Source organism: Pholcus phalangioides, unplaced genomic scaffold (genome assembly GCF_987345545.1).
Source record: "Pholcus phalangioides strain wild (caught in Gottingen) unplaced genomic scaffold, Ppha-v1.0 ptg000014l_1, whole genome shotgun sequence".
NCBI classification, from domain to species: domain Eukaryota; kingdom Metazoa; phylum Arthropoda; class Arachnida; order Araneae; family Pholcidae; genus Pholcus; species Pholcus phalangioides.
The window spans coordinates 21793496-21805157 of NW_028301607.1; the positions used below are offsets into that span (position 1 = coordinate 21793496).

At 36.3% G+C, this 11662-nt stretch overlaps 1 protein-coding gene across 1 annotated transcript in view; it reads left to right on the plus strand.

Moving 5' to 3' along the window:
* The window catches only part of LOC149078267 (transmembrane protein 243-like), a 12818-nt gene extending 4178 nt beyond the window's left edge, over positions 1–8640 (plus strand). The window contains exons 3-5 of the mRNA XM_089241895.1: positions 2635–2685; positions 4062–4166; positions 5139–8640. Coding sequence (XP_089098021.1) covers positions 2635–2685; positions 4062–4166; positions 5139–5255 — 273 coding nt within the window. The 3' untranslated portion in view covers positions 5256–8640. The remainder of the gene's footprint in view (positions 1–2634; positions 2686–4061; positions 4167–5138) is intronic.
* Positions 8641–11662: the final 3022 nt, after the last annotated feature.

The following is an 11662-nucleotide window of genomic DNA, read 5'->3' on the forward strand; positions in this document are numbered from 1 at the left end:
TTTTTTGCCATTGCCCAAATTATTTTCCTTTTTTTCCCTGCCTCTGTCCACAAATTATTTCTCAGATTCATTCATTTTTTTGATGGTCCCAAATCATTTTTGCCTTTCCTCAAATTTTTTCTCCCATTTGTTCATTTTTTGGCGGTATGCAAATTATTTCTTACGCATCCGCTGGTCTGTGAAATCATTGAACAACTTTCACCAGTCCACAGCTGTAAAAAGGTTGAAGAACACTGGATTAGAGAATTCTCAGTTTTCTAGGATTATGGAATTGATTCATTATCTATATATATAAAATTGATTTTCTGTCTGTGTGTATGTGTATGTATGTTCGCTATACAAATCTACAATTTCAGATCAATTGTCGCGAAATTTTGCATATACACCAAATGGGACCCGACTTGAACGATAGGCTACTTTAAAATTTCGTCAGAGCAGGGCAAATGCCCCAAATGGGCAAAAAACTGTCGGGCAACAATGGTTTTTGGGCATCAACAATCACTTTCCGAACGTTTACTTTGGTTACCGTGGTTCCCTAGCAATGCGTTTCAGACGTGTATATGCCTTTACAATGGTTTGTCACTTCTCTAATCCTGTTATCATATGTATAATAGTTTATGCCTCTATAATGGTTTGCCACTTTTTCAATCCTCCCAGTAATTAGACTTTTTGAATAGATGCTATAATCATTATCAGCATCGATTTGAGGGTCAGGCAAAGGATGATCTCCATAGAAATCAGTGTTAAAATTGCCGATTTTACTGTAGAAATACGGAAATTTGGTGGGGTTTTCCACCACATCAATAATTTTAAAAATTTTATTGAATTCTAGATTTTTGAAATATTAAGTTCGCTTAGAGATATACGAAGCCCAGGAGATTAAATATGAAGTAATTAGCTCCGGACCTACTTTTGAATTGGATAATATCCATGCAATAACATTGATTTCAACTTTTTATTTATACCTTCTCAAGCATGAAAATTAATGTCTCCGTATTGTCTTTTGATATTCAACTGCATAAATTCATGTGGGTTAGGATATTCTAAAATTAATTATGGGCCCGTAAAAAGTACATCGAAAAAATTCCACAGCTTTAATTAAGCATTTTTGGAAGCTGAACAGGCAGATTTAATAACTTGAAGTGCAGGGAGAGGGAATCAAAATACCTAGCACCGATCAAAAAAAAAAAGGGGGGGGACTATTCATTTTCACGTTTCTTTAAATTTAGATTTGTTTATTTCATGAGTCGCGCAGGAAATCACCATATTGGTTATCTTTAGACACGATTTGCATGTCCCTCAAAGAAAGAGGGAGATATCATTTGATCCATAAAGCCTCATTGAAGAAAACCCAGGCAACGCCGGGTATTATAGCTAGTGTTAATATAAATAGATAAATTTTCTAAAGCATTGGGGTTTCCCTTTCTTCGAGAAAGCCTTTATTTTCTCAGGCAAGGCTTGTGAATTCGCAAATTCTCGAAACTACACATTGATAAGCTTTTTTTAAGTGACAGGTAAATTGAGAAAAAGGTAAGAGAATTTTATCTATACTTATAGAAATAGGGTATATGGGTGCCAAAACAATGTTTCACATTGTTCTGCAGCAAGCTCTCAGCTCACTGGAAATGTTCTTCAATAGAAATTATTATTAGTTATTCCCGTAACAGTATTTTCTACTCTTAAAATTCTTTCAGACTGTTCTGAGTGGTACTGATTGTTTGTTCAGTAATGTCAGTTTTTCAGCATATTTTGCTTTCACGGGAATGGGGATGAGCAGGGCTGGAACTGGGGGGGTGTCAAAGGGGGCGTTTTACATGTGCAGAAAATTTTAAAGGGGAAAAATCACTGTTATAAAATTTACTTTTATTGGGGGGGGGGGAGAGAGTGTAAAATGCTGTTTGAATTTTGTCAGGGAAGGAGCATAGTTATTATACTCAGACGTGCATGCATATTTTATAAACCCAAACAAGCTGATGTAACACAAAAGTTTGCAAACCTCTGATTTTATATGAAAAAGATAAGAAACAATAATAGGGGATCAATTTCATTCTAAAAAGCCTTGCATGTTCCCCTTATGGGAGCCATAGTCGTAAGCAGGGGTGCACAACTTCCAGCTCACAGACCAAATGTGACCTGCTATAAGCGGTCCTGTCCGGCCTGCAAAAGGTGTTCCTGAAGAACAGTACCAATCAGGGGCTGGCTCTTGGGCTGTGTGATCCATGCGGCCATACAGGGTGCCAAATCTGAGATGAAGGGGGGAAAAATTATTGACCAAAAACAATTGGGGAAAATTTTTGGTTTGCTCTAGGAATGGAAATGAAATCTGAGTTGAGAGGGCGAAGAAAATTAAACCAAAAATAATATTTTTTTCTTGTTAAGAATTGTTGGGATAAATTGGAAGGGGGAGGGGGTTAGCAGAGGGTACCAAAAATATGTCCCACACAGACAGATTCTATCTCAAGCCATCCTTTGGTATCACTACTCAGAACAAGACAGGTACACCAGTTTCTGGCCTACAAATGGTATCCACATCACATACCTGTTCTACAGCGTGAAAAGGTTGTGCACCCCTGGTCATGAGTATTATTAATTCAAAAACTTTTTGAATTTATATACGTTTTTTTCTTTTTTCAGGACCAAGTGTTAAACTGGATTTTTGCCACATTAACATCAGCTTTAGTAATGGTATGTTATTTTTGCAAAGGACTTTGTGAAACATATATGTTGTCGATTTACTAGTTCATGGATGGAGATACTGAGGAGGAGGGATGCGGATTGCCCCTGCCCAGCATCAAAGGCAAAGCTGACTGATCTAATGTATATTGCATATATATACGGACTGACATCATCATGATGCCTTCCCAGCAATCATTGTGCTCCCCTAGACTTTCAAGTCTATCTTTGCCTATGGAGTCTTATGTATTATAGGTATAGCTTGTAAGACCTTGCATGGTCTTTTAAACTGGGATACCTGATTTTGAGATAAATTGTTCATAAAATTGTTCATTGTGCAGAGTTCTAATGCATTATAAATATTCACAGTTGATTATTATTAATAGTGATACCTTGGCTAACAAATGCCACAGTTTACAGATTTTTTGGCGAATAAAGATTTTGTTCATAATTTTTCAGCCTCTGCTAATGAATACGAATTCAGCTAATGAACATTTTTGTTGATAGGAATGAATGCGCTAACATAAAACAGCTGCATTGGGAACTAAATTTTAGTGACAATCATCAGAATTACTGTCATTCGAGTCTGATCAACTCACCTTCATTTTGAAATGTTTTTCCAGATGTACCTCCACCTTCTCTTTCTGAAATTTTAGAACTATTTCATGTAAAATGAAAGATTCAGGCAATAGAATATGCATTAAGGAGGGGTCCTATGTTTTTAAAGCATGTGTTCTTTCAGTGCAGGACTCTTAGGATCAAATTTAACAGTCTGGGCAGTGTTGTCTTAATGCATGGGGCCCAACCGGGCCTCAAGAGAAAAAAGGGCCTCACAAGAATGAGATCTGGTTGAAATTTTCAAGAGTATGTAAATTTGCCAGAAAGGGCCTCATAAAAACCACTTGGTCCAGGGGTTCCATGAAGCTCTTAATGCAGCCCTGATTCTAGGATCTTATCTTTTCCATCTGTATGTAGGAGCAGATCAAATCACAAATGGATGGGGACACCTAGGAACTCCACTGGATTGTGTCAACGCCAGCTCTTTAGTAGACAAACTGGTGTTGATTGTGTAAATGGTGTAATATAAAGATCTTCAGTATCTCATCTTCCTGTAAATTCTCATCTATTCAATTTTACAGGTGTTCATTTTAGCCTTTGATCTGTTTTTGTCTTTTCTTGGTGTTTTAAAAACTTATCTTAGCATTTTTGGCAGTACCTGGAATGAAAACGAATTAAACAATTTTCCATCAAAACCTATGGGAAATTGAGTCTCAGCTAAGCTCATTAATTTTTTGAGTTGAAAAATATGTTATCTTCAATGTATATTGTTGTACTTAAAATTATATCCATTATTGCATGAATTTCCAGTATTTTTTTATTTATCAAAGGTTACAGTGATCAGTGCCTTCATCTTCCCGAGTTGGCCACCAAGCTGGCTAAATATATTTTTTGCAGTATGCATCACCTTGATGTGTCCATCTCACATTATGCTTGTAAGTATGAGGAATGAAATCAATTATATGTAATTTTGTGTGTATCACTGTTATGTTCATTCATTAACATGTAGAAAAGGCATTATTCACTTTTTGAGACTGATATCAAATTAGGGGGGGGGGGGTGAGTGTAAAAAACATACTTTGCATGTTATTAGCAACATGTGTGATGACCTGCACAAAATTTGTTACTAGTTTATTCATTTCAGTTTGGATGATCAAATTATAATTTTTAACCTGAGTGTAGTCATATCCTATCCCCCTTCCAATATTCTATGGCTGTCTAATTTTATGTCTAATAGCTGGCTCATTGTCCTCTATCTTGGAGCAGCAAAACCAGTTTTGACGTCTAATTATTAAAAAAAACAGGATAGAGAAGTGACTAGCTATAGTGATAAAGGGAACAGTGATTGGCTATAGTGATAATACCATGTCACACTTTGCTCGAAGATGGCAGAAGTCTTCCTGTTATGTCAAAGAGCCCTAGCTTATCCTATCTTCACGATGACAGCACATGATCGTAATCAGTACCAGATGGGAAGGAGAGGTAATAAGTTTATTAATATGCATTTGAGAATTTTCTGTTTTACTTATTTAGTTTGTAATTTAGTTGTTATGACTAAACTACATACTTGAAACAAAAAAGAGCAGGCTTAGCAGTAGTTATAGAGCAGGTTAAATTTTCCGTATAAAATTATCTCCTAATTTCTAATTATAATTTATTAGCCTAATCTTTTAGGTGGCATTTATTCATTTAATGTAATATTTCCCTATCAACTAAATGATTTGCTCAATTAAAAACAAACCATAATCATAATATCTAGCAAGTTTTACTTTTCTTCAACAATGTTTCCTCTTAACCAGCAGAATACACAAACAATGTAAAAATTATTTTCTAATAGATCAGGCTGTTTGAACTGAATCGATCAATTTCCACAATCATTGATTACTGTTTTTATTTTTTCTGAACAGATACACTGGTATAATGAAGGTGGAGTAGACCCCAAGTTCCGTCATTTAATTTATTACAACACCATGCTTATCGTACTTTTATGTTCCTGCGCAAATTTTTATTATCATTTATTGTGAATGTATCCTTGTAATGCAAATTGTGTTTAATACTTGAACTCATTCATAAACACATATACAGTGTGCATGTTTTGAACAATAATTTTATATAAACTAAATTACTTTGCAAAATAATATGTCTATATGCTCATATGCAGTGAAATGCCTATATAATGATACTCAAGGGATCAGAAAAACATATCATTGTAAAGGAGTTATATCATTATAGATGGTATATATTAATACTATGAAAAGTGCATCGGGATCAGACAGCAATATTATCATTATATAGGATTTTCAATGAACATTTGTTCTGGGTTTATGTTTTTATTGTGAGGTGAGTTGATGTTTTTATTGTGTATCTGTTGCTGGAAATAATCAAATGATTGTCAAACCTTTCACTCCTTACCCTCGAACATTGATTGTCCTGAATTGCTGAAACCACTGCCAGCAATCCTATTTAATGACCATATGGAAAGTAATTTAAGGACTGAAACTAGCAATGAAAAAGTGTAAGTAAGTTGGTTTTTGACCTATGGCTGTCATTTTTTATCCACCAATCTGATGATTCTGACAATGTGATATTTGTCTGGAAAAATTCATTGGTCTCAGTATGATGTCTCATAAAATGTTTCCTAATATTTGCATGTCTTACAAAAATTAGATTTTATTGAAGTAAAATGAAATGTGAATGCATATAAAAATAAACAGGTGGTTCAATTGCATATGTCAGGACAGATTCCTGTCATAAATTGATAAATATGTGTGAGAAATATACCATAATTTTCTGAATATAGTCTGCATATTACATGTTTAAAAAGTATGTTTTTCTCAGTGTGAAATCCATATCATAAGACCATTGCATATTTTTTCCTAAAATAAAATTTTACTGAAAATAAATATTTTTATAGATAGTTTTCTGGTCAGACCTTAGAGAAAAATTTGTTTCTTGAGATTTTGTTAGTGATAAATGTGTAAGAACTAGTAGTTTGCGCATGCAGATTATATGCAGGACGTTATGGTACATTGTATTAACAAAAGATTTCAACTAATTTACAACCTTTCAAAGTTGATTTTTTGTAATATACAGGATGTCCCAGCACTAGGTTTACGAACTTGTAGGAGGGGTAGGGTAGAACTTGGAATCACATAGTGATGTATAGTTGGAAATGCTTTCCTAACGTGGTAGGCCGGGCTGGACTTTGCCATTTAGTGGCCCAGTTTGAGAACAGTTTTGCGTCCCTCTTCAATATTAATATTAAGCAAGAGATGTAATAGAGGTTGGGCCCAGAGATAAATTCATTTTTGCTCTATACATCCACTGAAATTTGATTTCGGGGGGGATAAAAGTTTTTGAATTCGGATCCATTAAAAAAAATCTTTCAGAGGGATTCCAGAAAGCAGGGTCACCTTAACTGGATGCATAGCATACTGGATATGTATGGACGTACTGGATAATGCAGGTGGTTAAGAAGTCTCATGTTAATGAGATATTTACAAAACAAAATAATTTCAAAACATGAAATAATATTTTGCATCTTGGTGACTGACAGGGTGATTTGCCCAGAGTCTCTCTTCCCGAGAACCTGTAGCGCTGTTACGACCATGACCTTCTAATGGGAAAGGCTTACAGTGCTATGGGGGGTCATAGGTATCAGTCTTATATTTTTTCAATATTTAAAACTATAAATGTTCTTGAAATTCAATAGAGTAAGCTAAAATTCTTAGTCTCGGGTCCTGTCAAAAATCAATGCCCCATTCAAGGATTTGGGAGCAGTGAATTCACTACCATAAATGTATACCATATTTTTCATCAATAGATCAATAGAATTGCAAGTTTTTTATTTCTAAAGCAGTTATCACAAAATATATGAAATCAATGCAATAAAATTAGACCATTTTTATGGTCCAAATATTTTGCAGCCTGGTGCAATTGCACCCCAACAACACCCTGCCTGAATCCAGCCCTGGTGGTAGGGTACACAGAAAACACCAGAAGTGAAAGAACGACACATAAGTGAACACACAGTTTAATAATAAATGTTCATCAAAAAACGTAACAGAGGTCAAAGGTGTTCAAAGTGTCATCCACGAACTGTAATGCAGGTCTCATATCTGAGTCGCATTGAATTTCAAACATTCTGGAAGATTCCGAGCATGTGTAAGACTTCCTTGCATTGCAAGCAACAAGTTCCTCAGTGCTGTCAACAGGGGTGTCATTCACCAATGTTTTGTTATGCCTTCAGTCTGGGGAAACTTGTTTGTTCAGTCTTTCAACAGTCAATGTTGATTCAACTCTGGAAGAAGTAATCAAGGCATGATAGATTTGGGGATCAATCAGGCCAATGCACCAAACCCCCTGAACTACCGCTCCCGTATAATGCCATCTAATGCATCAGGAATGCATTACACATTCTGAGTCGTCTGGGTGCACCCTACCCTTTCTAAAAATTTGTAAACCTGGTGCTATAACACCTTACATATATATACACACACACACAGGGTGCATAAGTAACAGGGCGAATGGCATTTTACTGGTGAACCATTGATCCTAGAGGCATACATCCAATTAGAAAAGGGCGCGGTAGCCCAGGTTGATAAGATACTTGTTTAAAGTACCAAAGGATGTTTATAGGTGTCGCGAGTTCGATACCCGGTTCGTCCTTATCAGAAAACTTTCCTGACGTGGGTACAACAGAAACGGTGACATGACCGCAGACAAATTGCTACCACAAGGAGTCCCCCATCGAGGGGTTAGCGCACCAACCTCTTGATGAGTATAAAAAAACAAGCCTGCCATTTGGATTCGGCAATAAATTGTAGGTCCTGATCTAATTATCCCTCGTGTGCAGAAACTGACCGTGGTACGACAAAAATGACCAATTAGAAAAAGTATGTTACTTTACCTGTATCACTGTACTTCATTTGTTGCTATTGGCATGAATAGAATTTTAAATAAAAATAATGATACTAATGTTGAACAATTTGATTTTTTTCTATGGATTTTGAAAATATTCATCAAAATTGAAAATGGAAGACATTCGTACCATATGTAATCAATGAGAGGAATATTTTGTATTATATATGTATAAACACATTCACAAAATTATTTTTACTTATTTTAAATCCATCATGTATGATTGAGGATGCTTTAGTCTATTTCATTATATGGATCTCGAGTATGCTTGTTGGCTGTCTGGTTTTATATCATATGAACCCATTGTATGGAAGCAGTTACATAGATGAAAATGTCTTTTAAATAACAAAACTCGGGCATTATTTTGAAATGTGCCTTGTAATCATCGATCTTTACTGTGATACTTCATGTAATTTGGAAATGTGTACGTGTATACTGAATTTAAATGTTATCTTCTACAACACATTTATTAAAAAATATCTATATTCATATGAAGTGTGTAAGTTTCAGTTACAACAACACCCCTTGCCATGAAACAAGGGTAAGTATTATAAAAAAGACCGCAGATCACGAGAAGAGTTATGGGAACGCCCCTCTCTAGAGAGGGTCTATTTCGGCGCGGGAAAAAGGTAAAAATTATCCCGGGTTGCTAGTAAAGGCTGTCTTGGTGCAAATCGGTTCTCTCTGTATTCCCCGGTATTCTCGCTTGAGTGAGCGAGATTTTCAATTATATAAATTGTGGAAGTAAATTAAATTTTTTAATTAAAAAAATTTCAATTTTTGAATTTTTATTAAATTTAATATATTTTAAACTAAAATAAAAGTGTTAATAATTTAATAATTTATTATTTATATATATATATATATATATATATATATATATATATATATATATACACACTATTTTTTATAAATTATGTGACATTTTCTTTGGTTTAATTTCTATACCGCAGCAAGAGAAGGCTACCTGCCCCAGCAACTAGCCCTTTTTCTGTTCACCTTCTCTTATCGCCACCATCGTCTTTTTTCTTTCTCCGCGAAGCTACTCATACGGGCTTTTATATAGTAATGACAAATAAAAAGGTTGAAAACGTGCATGCTTATCAAACTTGCAGATACGTGTGTAGCCGCCTTAAGAGCATGGCCTCCCACAAGGCAGGGCTGAGGCCCGAGATTCTAATTTTTTTTTTTTTGTTCTTTCACTCTATAAATTCACTTTAGAGGGGCCCTCGATGATGTGGGAGCCATATGCTTAAGGACATCGGAAGCATGGTTTCGTGCTGCAAGAGGGATCCAAGACGGATCTCTCACCGGCCGTCCATAGTGAATTGACAGTGGAAAAAAAGCATTACAAGAATTTCTCCCGGGTTGGAGCCTGATCGAAATTGTTTTATAATTGTTAATCACTTCCATGCATCAAGCTGAACACTATTGAAAATAAGCCTGGAGTTTTCGATCCCTTCTGCGCACAGGCGGAGATAGACTTGGAAGGGTGGGGGGGGGGCACGATAATGTTGTAAATTCATAGGGGCCGTTCAAGTATTACGTAAGCAAATTTTTTAGCCATTTTTGACCCCCTTCCCAGCAAAATTTCGTCATCAGCTCTGCCTCTCTGAATCCTAACTCATTTTCATAAAGGGTGGTTGATGACGTAAACATTATCCAACCCCCCCCCCCTGTCATCAAAAGGCAGCAAATCGGAAACCCCAACCCCCATCGATGATGAACGTAATACTTGAACAGCCCCATATATACAAATTAGATCAATCGACTCCACCTTTGACGCTGGGGGGGGGGGGGCGTATCTCCGCTCATGCTCCGCTCTGTGGAATGAAAAATATAATTTACTGTAAGTGTGTGTGCTCGAGCAGCATGGGCCAAGTGATTTTTCTGAGGCCCTACGACGTGAATTTCGGAAAATTTCAATCGGATCTTATTTTTGTGAGACCCGCTCATACCTTAAGACGGCACTGTCGAACACATCCGGTGTTTACGTAACAAAACCTCTGCGATATCGAGTGCATTGCCGTGGCGCTTTTAGTGAAATTTCTAGGCCAAAATCGCGCTAAAGACGCCAAGCGGGAACGCCGTTGCTAATGCGCTATTCCAATACCCTTCTAGAGCAGTGTTTCCCAAAGTGGGCGATGGAATGGTCCAAGGGAGCGATAGAACCTACTTATTCAACATAGAATCCTATGGACTTACTTAACCCTTCGATGGGCAGCGCCGTATATATCCGCTCAAAAATGTTGTGGCGAATCTGGGCAGCGCCGTATATATCCGGCCGACCTGATCAGTTGCCTTCCCCTACTTTCTTTGTGTAAATCTGTCGCCCCTGCAGTTGACGAGCTCCTCCTCCAGTATTCAGAAGAGATCATGACATTGTAGGACGCTCTATACAGCTACACAATACAGAAAGCACACGGTAACAATGCTATTATCATTTGCATTGTAATTGCTATCTTGAGGTGCAAAGGGTTGTAGGGAAAGAGAATTCTTTAAGATGTTTCTGTGGTCTGAAGTATTTTTTTTTTCAGTTCAAAAATAGAGTATCGCTTTTTTTCTCTTTCACTCAGTTATTTCTTCTATATTTGATTTTTTTTTTTATTTTTGAAACTTTCGGGTGGTGATTAGTTTAGAAATGGATATGATACAGAATTTATGTTTCAAAATAACTATGAACGTTAAACTAACACCTCTTGAGCTGAATTTTTTTTCGTAGTAAAGAAAGAACCCCCCCCCCCACCCCTTCACCCTCTCATCATAAACTGACTTATTTTCCGCTAAACTATGCTATATAAAATTATCCGTGGTCAACTATGATACTGTAACTAAGCCATCCATTCTATATCTCTAACATAATATAAACCGTCCCCAAAAATTAAATCCTATTTCTGCATCTTCTGACTATCTATAGTCGAATGGAAAAACTCTCTCCCCTCAACTATCATTGATCACAGTCTGTCACAATCAAACACATTCTTTTGTATCGGTCTCGACAAACAATATTGTATGAGTAAATGTAAGGAATTTCGCAATTTCAGCATTTCTTTATTTTTTCAACTACAATCTCTCGTTATTATCTATGCATATCATTTCCTCAATAAACTCACAGTCTATAAATCGAGTTTATTACACTGCTGATGTATTCCAAAAACATAGAAATTTTAGTATCCATTACACATCTTTCACGTTCTTTGCGAGCATCGAACTTGAATATTACCATAATTATTTTAAACTTCTGGAACTTTAGGTCGTACATTGCAGTCAGTTCTGTGAAGTTTTTGAAGTGACACTTTCCCAAGCCTGCACAATCTTCCAATCCTAACTTATCACATTCCTGAGTTAACGCAAAAGGGAAGGTCTAACCACCCCGATGAGCCAGTATAATAGTGTTATTTTGCAGGAAAAAACATAACCCCCCCCCCCCCCCCAAGGAAATATTAAATTGTGAAACGCACTTCTCTCCCTCTGAGAAAATCCTGCCTACGCCCATGATCACATTCATCTC